Raw genomic sequence first — 12,114 nt, 5'->3', positions numbered from 1 at the left:
TAAAATTTCCTCACGCGCCTATATCTGTTATATTTCTCAACTTCCTTCGCGGCTTTGCCTTGCACTTCTTTCTTCTTCGAGAGAAAAAGGTCCTCTCTGTGTTCCATATCTTCTCTACGGTGCAGTTGTAACGGCTTAGACGACGACGAGAACAAAAGGAAGACGATCCTGACGCAGGAAAGAATCAGATCCGATGTCTATTAAATTTACCATTATACCCTCATAAGTTCCTCTGCGTTGTTGTTTTTGTAGAGCTTTGAAACGTGTCTAAGCTTTCTTTCGACACGCCTTTCAAGCCAAGCAAAAGCCATAGCCATAGCCAAAGCCTCCTTTATTCTCCAATCACAATCAAGAAGTTTCTCTGTTTTTGCCTTTATTATTGCCACTCTCTCTTTCTCTGCATTTATCAATTTAAGATACACCTGTTGTTGTTTGCTGTGCCTGCTTTACCGGCCTTCGTTTTGTTTCGATGTGCGTGTCCTCTTTTTCTGGTCCGTTAATTGTTTATTTTTTCAGCTAGAAACGACTCCGTTTGCTGTTATGATATGAAGTTCGGTGGTGATCGTTTCTCTTCGTTGTTTCTTCTTCTTTTTCTTCTTCTTCTTCCTTCTTCTCCATTGTCATGTATTTCGCCTTCCCAAGGTTCTTATTACGTACTGTAAATTTGCCTTTTTTTCTTGTCAGATTTTTGTGCAGGCTAATGAGCTTTCTTTTTATTTGTTCCTTCGATTTTGAGCAGTGAATTGCGGTGATTTTGGAGGTGATTTCAGGTTTATTTGTGGATTAAAGAGTAATTTTCATGGGGAAAAGAGATAATGCCAAATTTGCTTTTCCTTTAAAGAGTCTCCAAATTGGGTGCGCATTAATTTTGCCTTTTTGTGTTTCTTTATATTTGTTGTTAATTTTCTTATTTATTAATTTTTAAAAAGAAATTTGAGTTTGCATTTAATTGTTTGTCTGATTGTTTATGCAAAATTGAGTGAGTGGCTGTCAGATGCTTTAATTTTTTAATTTGAATCGAAAGACAATCGCCAAAGTAAGTGGAAAATTAAAGGCTATTGAGCTTTTGCTGAATTGGATTGGCAGGTGGGAAAGAGATTGACTTGGTAGTTGTTTTTGTTAGAATGGTATTATTTTGCCAAAGAAGATCAGAATGAATGCAAATATGTTCGTTTTTTTCCAATTTTTTATAAATAATGTTTAAGCTTTGTGGCTTCTTTTCCTGTTGGATGCGTGATGGAGCACAAACTCACAAATTTCTGGAGAATAGATTCCCTTTTGTTTGTCATATTATGGTTCACAAGTATTAATGACATTGATCGTATCTGGATTACAGCAGATGAATGAGTCCCTATGGAAATCGCCTTCTCTTTTTTTTAATAAGTTTGCGAGGTATAAATTGGATTATTACCTTTTTTGTGCTGTACGTGATCTTATTTCACTAACATTCCTGCATTTAATGTTTGGAAAATCATTCAAGAGAACTTGATACGGAAACTTTAACATGGTAGTTTGGCTTTTGACCAAAGACTGAATAATACGGAAACAATGGTTAAGAGCTGATGGATTGCGGATGAGATTCTAGCTTATCCATTTCTCATCCATTTTTCTAGACCATATACGTTTCTTTGGGTTGCCCAAATGATGTGTAACAGACATGAGAAATTCTGTTAATGTCACTTATTGCTTAATTACGTAAACATGTTCAAACTTTTTAACGTTACTGGGATAACTCTTACATATAAAACGTGTAAATTTTCTGGTGACATTGAAGCTCAGAATGAATCAATGAAAACTTGCTTGGTATTCATTGGAAACTTGAGTAACGAATACTAGTGATATGCAAATACTAGTGATTTAAAAGAAGAAAAGAACATTCAATTTCATTAAGTTGTTTTTTATATCAGATGGTTTTGAATCTTGTGGTGTTAAATGATGGACTACTTGTTACTTTTTTGTTTTTAGTATTTGTTCTAATTTTTCTGTTTCTGTACCTTTGTGATTGCAGAGACTTGCAGTCTTACCTCTCAGATCTTTGCCTCTTCTTGGCCATTGAAAGTAATAAATTTTACATATTGGTGGACAATCGACCATGGTTGAGGAGCCTTGGTCCACGGCCAGCACACTTGTGGCAGTTAATGGTTACCAAGGTTGTTAAGGGAAAACTTTATGTGCTTGGGGTGAAAAACAAACTGCTGCTTTTCAAATTCCTTGATGATCTTCACTGAGCAATATTGTTCTTATTATTCATCTGCAGTCTAGGTTATCTCCTTTTGCAAATACAAAGGCCCAAAAGGGTAGAAAAGAAGCAAAGGAGCAGTCAAATCTTGGTAAATCAAAGAATTTTGAGAAATGGATCTCATTGGTTGATGCGGCAACTTTATCGCGGAAAAGAGGTTTTCTACCTGTGAAGAACTTACGGAATTCTTTGTTACTAAGTAGTGAGTTGCACAGGACCCTGTATGGTTTTATTGTGTTTGAAGTTTCATGGACCAATGTTCGAGGTATTAACTACTTGGATGAGCTTCAGGTATCACCTCTTTCAACTGCACTTTTTTTTTTTTTTTGCTCTGTAGCTATAAAGGACATTATTTTTGAATGGTTTTTTATGTCAATGCAGACCGACACATCTCTGGCTATTGAGGCTAAGATTATGCTGAGATGGGAATTTGACAGTATTGAGCAGGCTGTAAATTGTATGCCTTCTTGGTTCTCAGGAACGCTTTCTGAACAGCTCCACTTGAAAGAGTATATGGAATCTGCAATAGGTATTCCTTTGCTTTCATTATTTCATATAGTTTAAGAAAACAACTTTCTTCAATGAATTCTGGACTGGCAACTATGATATCCTGATGGAGATGGAAATCCTTGAAAATACTTGTTTCGTATAATACACATGTAATGGGAAATCCTTGGTGATTTTGTTGTTCACTGATTAGCAGATCCCATGTGAATTATTATACGCATTAGCTGGCGTCAACTTGACCTTCATATGCTTATGTGTGTTTGTTCCTTTGTTGTGGGCATTAGCCTTGCCCGCTAGCCTCATTCAGTGGGCATAAAGCATTGTGGATACTTTAAGTGATTTCTGGTAGTATTTTAATCATTACCCTGGTTGATGCAAATGTAGAAACAGAAGCCTTCTTTGAAAGGTGTTTGATTCACAGACTCAGTGATTGAATCCGTCCTTGAGAGACTCGGACTAATTTTGCCACATTGCTCTTATACATTTTGAAGTGCTAATTTATCCTTGGTTTTTCCCTTCCTTAAAGTTTCTCTTTAATATTCAATTTATTACCAAACTTCCATATGTGCAATGTTACTTGTACTGCAGTTTAGAAGCCCTTGATAGCCTTAAAGGCTAGATTTGTGGGTCACAAAATGTTTGATATGCTTGAGGTATTAACGTTCCTATATGACGGCCCAATTTCGGCTGATGATCAGTCATTTGCCTCCATGCATTCACTGCTAATTGGAATAGACGCCATTCAACTGTCATAAAGATTCATTAGAATGGCACTGCAATTATTTTCATGATCCATCTCTGTTAGCTTACATTCCCTGTTTATGGTTTGCCCTTGGATTATTGGAGAATTATCTTCTTGCATTGCCATGTTCTTCATGCATTCTGGGTTGAGTATTTATTTCTTGGTGAATTTACTATGCTTGAATGTTATATTTTAATTATTCGGAATTTTTCAGGTGAAGTCTTTTATGATGCTGAAGAAAATTTCTCTAGTGCTCTCTCAATTGATGAGGATGAAAATATCTGCCATGATAGTCTAGGGGATGAAGATATTTCTTTATGCTGCCCAGTTGGCAGTTATAGTGTACACCATGAGATCGTGGACAACAGAACAATTGAGCCACGCACCCCTCCTCCCACTGGACCTTATAAAAGAAGAAGGGTAACAAAGTCCATCAATACTGAAGTTGAAGTTGACCTTTACTCTGAGGAAACACATGCTGGAAATGAAGGGTTGTCAGACAACTCAGACATCGAAAGCAATGATAGTGAAAGCACTGTTGAAGCTAAGCAGTACCGAGATGTTTTGATTTTGTTTAAGTTCAATGATCGTGATCTTCCATTTAAACTGAGGGATATAATAATGTCTGAACTGCGGTTACTTACTTTATTAGAGGCTGGACTTCCATCATGGGTTATCTTTCTTCAGTCATATCCTGGATTTTGCCATATTTATCGCCCTTGGATGTGTCCTCTTGCTAGAGCTTTATATGTGCTGATTTCAATTGTCACTGTTATTATAGGATTTTATGATTTATACAAAAACGTTCCGGTTCTTAAGGCAACTGCATCTCGTTTGTGTGGACCACTTTTTGATTGGATAGAGACCTGGGAGATGGTATCAAGGATCAAGTACTTGGGAACAATGCTATTTCTACATAACTTTCAGAAGGCTATCACATGGTTCTTAATGGTCACACGTACTACTAGATCTTTCTTTTCTGTTTTCACTCAACCACTACTTGAACCACTCATGGAGGTTTTAGGCTTCCTCCTTCCAATGTGGAATGTACTCATTGAAGTGGTAGAAAACCTGGTTTCTATCATTTGGGTTGCAACTGACTCTGTGTTCACTGCAGTCATAGATTTAATACAGATTGTATTGTGGCCTATGTGGTTTATCATCTCAATGGTCTGGACCATTGGTAGGCAATCACCTGTTTTCTTGAGTTATCCTGAGCAAGTTTCTATTTAGAGAAGCAAAAGAATTCTGACATTAATTGCTTTATGTGCTGCAGCAACTTCAGTTTTGTATCCAATATTTTGGATCCTCTGGGAGATATTCTACGCTCCAATTCGGATGGTGCTTGCAATAGCCAGTTTTATAGCCTTAATTGGTGCCTGGATATCAGAATTGATAGGAGATCTTTGGCGATCTGTGAGTTGCATATTTCGGGTTGCTTCAGCAACTGAGGCAACAATAAGCACTTATGAAGTTTCCATGTGGCGCTCACTTTGGAATGACCTTTTTTCTCAGGTTTGAAGGCATCTTAACAGTTGATATGATGATGGTACCAAATTGTTTAAGCTAGTAGTTCTCATTAGTTATTGATCAATACAATGTTTTCAGGTTTTTCGTGCTCTTAGGAGTATTTTGAATGGCTTTGTTGCGTTCTTCACAGCCTGCAATAGACATCGCCTTAGGTAATGTTTACACCAAACTTCAGACATGTTTCTTTTACTTTATGGCTAATGCAGAATCCTTATCTGAGTTTCTGCTAGAAACCAAAATCTTTCATGACTACTCTTAGACTATAGGGAAAGCTGCATTTAAGTTTTAATTCCTTTAAATTTCTATAAACTTTTGTGTGTCCCATGGCTTGCATCTCATAATAAAGTAAGAATGTTTGATCAATTGGAATTTGTCATTATAACTGTTGCATAGAAATATTTCTCAACTTTTTTTTTTTTCCATTGCATAGGAAATATTCCTCATTTTTTTTTCCAGTTTGCTACTCCAAATAACACAACTCTTTGACAAAATGCCACTTTTCTTACCATTATTTTCTGATGTGTTGGCATACAGCATTTATAATCACATACAGGAATTCATTCGAAGAATATTTGGTCAAGCCCCTAGATCACAGCCCTCAGGCTATAGGCATAATAAGCCAACAAGTGGAAGGCAATGTCTGGTAAGTTGATTTGTGCATCAATACTGGCTAAAATATGTCTCTATCAAAAACATATTGCTGCATGGTTAATACAAATATAGAGTTGCAGCTGATACTTGATAATTGTTACGTAATTATTCTGTTTTTGTCACTAGTTTACTCTGCTGTGCTATAAGATGCTCCTAGTTTGAACATAGGTTTTTAGTCTTTGGAGCATTGTTAGCCATTAAAAGAATTCATAGTACTAATAGAAAAGAAAACTGTACTCCGGCGGGAGAATGCATAAATTCCATTAGCAAGATCTACTGGATAATTTCATGGCAGAGTTTGGTATTTCTTTCTTTTACTTATTTATTATTTTCATAGACTGTGGTAAAGTGTTCTAAATTTGGATTCCACGTGTCAAGGAGAAGAAGAAAAGCCAAAAAAAAAAAAAAAAATGTGGAGAGGGTGTATCTAGTGGCTGCCATTTGGTTTTGCATGCATTAGTTAGATGAAATTTTCTGTTAACCTTTCTAGGGAGAAAAAAAAAACCACATCATGGAATGGGAAATTAGCAATGGGGACTGTTTTGTATTGGATATTAGCTACACACTGGTCTTGATGGTTTTTGCTATTTTCAAATCAAACTTGATGCTCTCTATAAAAAATGAATCCTCAGTCATTAGCAGTAAAATTCAGAATCTCCATCAAGTAATGCCCCATTTAGACACCAAATTGCAGTATTTTTTTAAAATTAGCTTCCCACTTAGCATATATTATATATTTTGTGATGTTTATTTAAAAAAGTTGTTGCGTCCCAATATAGTGTTCAATCCCTTTCAAGATGCCAAGATAGTGGTGTCCTCTTTGTGCTCTCTTAGCTCTACGTCTCCTTATCCTTCTTTTAACTTAATCTCATATACTTCTTATTCTTACTACTCAAAAGCCTTTCAAATCAATCACCAAATACCACCCCATACATTGTTTGTAAAAGGCCGGGCTTTTATCTAATCTTATCTCCAGCATAGGATTTTGAAGAGGAAGTAAGGTCCATGAACATATAAAATGGGGGCTTATGTGCTGAGATTTGGCATGATGTCACATTTTCTCCGTCCATTTCAATGTCATACAAAAATATTTTTTTCCGTGATTTTGAGTGTTGATTTGGGAAGTGCTACATGTCATTACTTACCTGAGATTCTAATTATTTAGTTGGAACGTTTGGTTCTTAACTTATTAACGCAAAAACGCAACTAGCATGCAAAATTTTGTTGAGCTGATTACGTTGCTTATAATTTTGCAGGCTGAAGTAGGAAAATTCACATTAGCTGAGAGACATTAATTCTTTTCTATACTAAACTGCGAGAAAGTGTATCTACACGGAGAGCTTGTTCTGGTATAAAAAAACCACGGCATCCTATTTTTCACTACAATTGAGAAATCAGCATATAGCTACAGAAGTAATATAGGGAGAGCTTAATTCTTTTGTTCTTTTGTATATTTGTTAGTTTCATAAACCTCCCCATTTTTTTGCTTTTCCATGTCCTTTTGATCTTTATGTTTATTGTGCATATTTAGTCAAGTTTCTGGATGTATAGCATTGTACAGCCAAATTTGTAAATCAAATCTTAAGAAGCTTTTCGTCTTCATGGAGTATAGATTCTGTGGTTGTCAAACCAATCCTATAGTTGATAGGCCATGGTTGATTTGAATGAGAAGAACAATTCATGCATTTGGCATAAATCTTGTTTCGCAAAAAAATAAATAAATAAATAAATAAATAAAGGGAAAATTACAATACAATCTCTGTAATTTATAAAATATAACTAGTCTGTTTTTATCCTTTTTAAAATATACTAATCCTTTTTAAAATATACTAATTTGTCTCTATATTTTACTTCCGTTGAACTATTAGGTCATTCTGTCAAATCAACAAGAAAATATAGAGGTCAAAAGAGAGATTAAAACATTATACCAAAAAAATTACGGTGCAGTTTTCATGATTTTAAAAATACAATTAATTTGCTCATTTTTTTAAAAATAAAAGAAATATTTTTATCATTTCGTAAAATACTTTATAGAAAAAATGTAAAAATTGGATGAAAGTATATCTTCATAGGTTGACAGAAATAAACTATAAATATATTTTAATTTATTTCTTAAAAGATAAAATGAACTAATTATATTTTACAAAAAATAAACTATAAATATATTTTAATCTATTTCCTAAAAGATAAGTCGAACTAATTATACTTTACAAAGATGGTACTGTAGCTTTCTCTGGTAAAATTCACTCTTCGCCACAATTGCTCATTTTAAAGGATTTTGAGTGAAACCCCGGAGGTGGGACTTCTAATTAGACAAATATATACGTATATTCATACAGTTTTACTTTTGTTGAGAGCTTTGGTGGATAGAATTGAACTGTCCGAGGGGAAACTATAGACATGCCTCAACACTGTAACATATTCATTTTTATCACAAATTCCAACCTTACTGAAAATATGCAAAATAACTCTCATTTCCCATGCACATTGCCATCACAGGTTACACAACTTGGTGCAGTGAACACATCAGGCAGTGAACCCTATGGAGATCCTACTAAAACATATTATAAATCCTATTAAAACATTAAACAGTTGCCAGGTAACTTATCAGCAAGAGCCAGAACAAAACAAGACCAACAAGTTCACTACAATTCCAAGGACCTAAACCTACAAGATAACCTAAATCCATCCATAAGATGGTCTAGTCTTCCATTACATATATAGTTTACATACAAATAACTTAGTTCCATAAAAGCCCGCCAGTTTGGTGCAACATGGCATCAATCTCATCGCCGTCTTCCATTTCCAGCTATGCAAATGAAAATCACAACATCAATGCAGGCAGAAAATACACTATCTGAAAACGTGTGAGTTTTGTATGTGTGAGATAGAGAGAGGGGAAAAACCTCATCAGGAGTCTGCTCTCCTCGAAGACGGCGACCATCAAACAAAAAGGCAATTGAGTTAAACTCAACAGATTGTCTATCACAGTAGGCATTCATCAGCTTCTTCAGTTGTGTGCTTCTTTTGATCCTGAAAAAAACTTCATTTCCATCCTACAATCAAAACATAATTAGTTGCCCATATATCCAGTAAATTCTCCAAAACTGCACTTTTTAGACTTAAACTACAGATTAATATGCATAATTCATTCATTGTACCACAAACACCAATCATAGGGTTCATGATGGAAAATTCATTATCAAGTTCAATTTGAAATTTATAGTTCAACTATAAGCAATAGAATAGAAAATAAAAAATATCTCTAAAACTTGATCACGATTTTAATTGTCAACCGTTTACCTTCTTTTTAATAGTTCTTCAGATCTAAGATTTTACCTAGGACTAATTTATAAAAGTTATCACTTCCATAAAAATGATAAACGAAAAATTATAATATGATTTAACTAGAGTACAATTCAGTCCTATATTTACAGACAACACACTTCATGCCCCATTAAAACACACAGAACATTTAAGTCTACAAATGGTTGACCTATGAAACAGTCTCTTTTTAACAAGCTTTACAGTTTTCGTCTCTTAATCCTATTTTCTAAACGCTCGAGCACCCCCAATCCCCAAAAACAGCCCGTTTAATAACTACATATGCCACAGCATGATCAAAGTTTGAGGGGGCACCAGATGAATAGTCCTCTTATGCTGCAACTTGTCAAGACTCGAGATCTTTTAAAATCATAGTTGTCAAATCGAGAATCGAAATCCCTATTTTTTGAATCGAGAATCAAATTGTATCATAAGATTCGATCGTTCAATTAAAAATTATCAATTTTATTCAAAAAATATTAAAAATCCAAATGCAAATCATAATATGTTAATAACTGATTGTAATTGCAGAGAATATAATAGCAATTGTGCGAATTAGTTTGGTATTTTATTGTAAATATTTTGTTTCATTTGATGTGACAGTGATTAAAGTGCACTACAAATAGTCTACTATGCATATATGGAAAAATTAAGTCATTTCTCCTCTAGTGATATATGTTCAAATTCTCTCTGTTTAATTATTTTTATGGCTCTGTTTTCTTTCTCTTTCTCCTCCTCTCCTCGTATATGTTCTCTCTTCTATTTTCTACTTGTTTCTCAGAAAACAAACATAGCTTATACAATGCATGGAGCAGTTTTCTTTTATTTTGCATTTTTCCAATTGATTTCTGAATCGTGTGAATCAACCGATTCATTGCAATCCGTACGATTCGCCGCCGATTCGACTGATTCATCAACGATTCAGGCTTCTTTCCGATTCTACACTAAGATTCATATCGTTTTCATACGATTCGATACAAATCGTAAGATTCAAATCGTGAATCGTACGATTCTAACAACACTGTTTAAAATACACGTAAATCTAAGTAAGAGTTTTGAAGTTGACAAAGCCACAGTAATTATCAATTCTAGGATCCATTTGAAGCTGCATGCATCTAAAATTAAGGTTGATTTGGATTTTTATTTCAAGTGAGAAGCTAAAACAACCCAACTTAATGTCAAAATTTAAGTTCTCCTTTATTTTTCAATAAAAACAAATAGACATTGCAAAAACCCACTGTATTCATTGAGCTTTGAAACATTACACCCCCTTCCCAAATGCTAATAAACAAACCCACACAATTATATCATCAACTTTAAACAAAACACACACCAAAATTCCCAATTCTACCAAAAGCCATGACCACAGCCACCTTGTAAAGAAGTGGTTGCAATCATGATCCTCTTAAATTACAAGTTAAATGAAATTTGGATTTCTTATTGTTAATCCCCATTTTGATCGAACTCAAACAATCCTATAAAGTTGTTTACAAAGGAATCACAAAAATCTAGCTCCCATTTAATCGAAAATAACCTAGCACACGACGTGATCAAATAGACCAAAAGCCACAAACTTTCGAACACAAAAAACCCTGACAGATAGCAGACAGTAAATTGATCATGACCCTAAACCACAAAACACCGAAAAAAGAAATGCTACTTTCTTCTTCTCATCATCAGATGTTAAATCCCAAATAAACATAAAATTAGGCCTAACTCAAACCAAAAAATCAACACCCAGAAACAGAAACGATAATCACACCATCGTAGACATATATAAACAGACCAAACAATTAAAAAGAAGAAAATAGAAAAATGCAGACCTGACCCTTGACTTTGAGGTTGATGTGAGCGGATTGATCGTTTGGCTTCTTATCTTCTTCCGGAGTCTGACCAATCACTCCTGACGACATTTTGATTTTCTTTCTTTCTTTCTTGCTTGGGTTGAAAAGATCGAAGTAATCAGGGCTTATTGATTTCGAAATCCAAATACGAGAAGAGCATTTATTATTTGGTTTTGCTTCTTCTACTTTATAAGTAGTAGTAGTAGTAGAATGTTTTTTAATTGTCAAATTTTGATTGGCTATACTCTTGACTTAAAATTTTGGAAAAAGAACGCATCGCTCCCTAAATTATATCCAAGATTATATTCCCATTTCAACTCAGTTTTAATACTTCTTCAATTCTATTTAGATTGAAAAATTTTTCATTTTGAATATTCTATTTAGATTGGAAAAAAAAACATCCATTTGATAATTTAAAAAAAAAAAATTCAATTTGAAAATAATGTTTTGCCCTGTTTAGTTTCTTAAAAAAAGTTTTGGTACGAACTTAAATTGTTTTTTAATTTGGCATTTTCTGATCATATGGACAGTGGGATCCACAAATTTACATGCTTTCACTTAAAACTCTAATATAAATCATGATTCAACTATACCCAATTATCCCAATTTGTCATGTTTTTTCCTTCTTCTTTCTCTATTTTGGTTTCGGTTTCTTCTACATCTGAACTAATACAAACAAATGATAGACAACGGGATCAGATAATGAAATCATTCCTTGAAAGCCAACCCATTTCTCCTATCATCTTCTTTTCTTTTGTCAGTCTTTCTTTCTTCTCTTCTATTTGTAGGCACAGACTTGTCAATGACAATGGAAGCTCTATCTTCCCTATATACGAGCCAAGGTCTAATGACGTCTTGTCCTTATTCTCCAGTTATCTTTCACGCTAGTGGCTCTGTTTCGATCATTGGGTTTACTCTTCCATGTTTCCAGACTCGAGTTTTTCAAATTGCAACAAGAAACGTAGTTTCAATGTACCAAGGGACTCGGTTGCTGTTGAATAGCAAACCCAGGAGTCCAAACTTGCTCTGATAAGAATTGGTACAAGAGGAAGGTACCATTGTTTTTTTCTTTTTACCGATACTCGAATCTATCTTCTGGGTTTGCTTTTATGGTTTCAATGTAGCTCTAATTTAGACTCATCTATGTGAACCATTGGTATATATATGTTGGTTGTAATGCTTAAGTAGATATTATTTCTGAGATTTATTAGAGACCAAGGTTTTTTGTTATTATGTTTTTTCCTTAAGGTTTGGTACATTCACCTTTAATTGTTTGT

General features: G+C 34.3%; 2 protein-coding genes across 3 annotated transcripts; one reads left to right on the top strand and one right to left on the bottom strand.

The window, feature by feature from the left end:
- On the top strand, window positions 1-7,298 carry LOC105640854 (G1/S-specific cyclin-E protein). 2 transcript variants are annotated; one of them, XM_012225247.4, is made up of 10 exons: window positions 1-642; window positions 740-855; window positions 2,009-2,150; window positions 2,258-2,530; window positions 2,621-2,768; window positions 3,703-4,671; window positions 4,765-5,003; window positions 5,097-5,170; window positions 5,553-5,661; window positions 6,926-7,298. In XM_012225247.4, the coding sequence occupies exons 2-10, from the start codon at window positions 800-802 to the stop codon at window positions 6,962-6,964; spliced, it is 2,049 nt and encodes a 682-aa protein (XP_012080637.1). In that variant the 5' UTR covers window positions 1-642; window positions 740-799; the 3' UTR covers window positions 6,965-7,298. The 2 variants fall into 2 exon arrangements, with proteins under 2 accessions (XP_012080637.1, XP_089575497.1); XM_089719371.1 differs by lacking the exons at window positions 1-642; window positions 740-855 and having other exon boundaries at window positions 890-2,150.
- An 817-nt stretch (window positions 7,299-8,115) lies between these two features.
- LOC105640855 (small ubiquitin-related modifier 2) lies at window positions 8,116-11,035 on the bottom strand. Its single transcript, XM_012225248.3, has 3 exons — window positions 10,817-11,035; window positions 8,576-8,725; window positions 8,116-8,478 (listed from the first exon to the last, which is right to left on the bottom strand). Exons 1-3 carry the CDS (start codon window positions 10,904-10,906, stop codon window positions 8,410-8,412), a joined length of 309 nt encoding a protein of 102 aa, XP_012080638.1. The 5' UTR covers window positions 10,907-11,035; the 3' UTR covers window positions 8,116-8,409.
- Between the last annotated feature and the right edge of the window lie 1,079 nt (window positions 11,036-12,114).

This window comes from Jatropha curcas, chromosome 3 (assembly GCF_041381405.1).
Source record: "Jatropha curcas cultivar XTBG-Jc1 chromosome 3, XTBG_Jcur_1.0, whole genome shotgun sequence".
Lineage (NCBI taxonomy): Eukaryota > Viridiplantae > Streptophyta > Magnoliopsida > Malpighiales > Euphorbiaceae > Jatropha > Jatropha curcas.
Note: the sequence above shows the minus strand (reverse complement) of the source record. Positions and strands in the feature narration are given on the sequence as shown.

Excerpts from the sequence above, each read along its gene's own strand:
- LOC105640854 (XM_089719371.1), top strand. The coding sequence starts at position 1,908 with ATGGTTTTGAATCTTGTGGTGTTAAATGATGGACTACTTGTTACTTTT. Across the intron at positions 2,769-3,702 it reads GTATATGGAATCTGCAATAG|GTGAAGTCTTTTATGATGCT; the intron begins GTATTCCTTTGC and ends GGAATTTTTCAG. Across the intron at positions 5,171-5,552 it reads TGCAATAGACATCGCCTTAG|CATTTATAATCACATACAGG; the intron begins GTAATGTTTACA and ends GTTGGCATACAG.
- LOC105640855 (XM_012225248.3), bottom strand. The coding sequence starts at position 10,906 with ATGTCGTCAGGAGTGATTGGTCAGACTCCGGAAGAAGATAAGAAGCCA. Across the intron at positions 8,726-10,816 it reads ACCTCAAAGTCAAGGGTCAG|GATGGAAATGAAGTTTTTTT; the intron begins GTCTGCATTTTT and ends TTTTGATTGTAG. Across the intron at positions 8,479-8,575 it reads GAGAGCAGACTCCTGATGAG|CTGGAAATGGAAGACGGCGA; the intron begins GTTTTTCCCCTC and ends TCATTTGCATAG.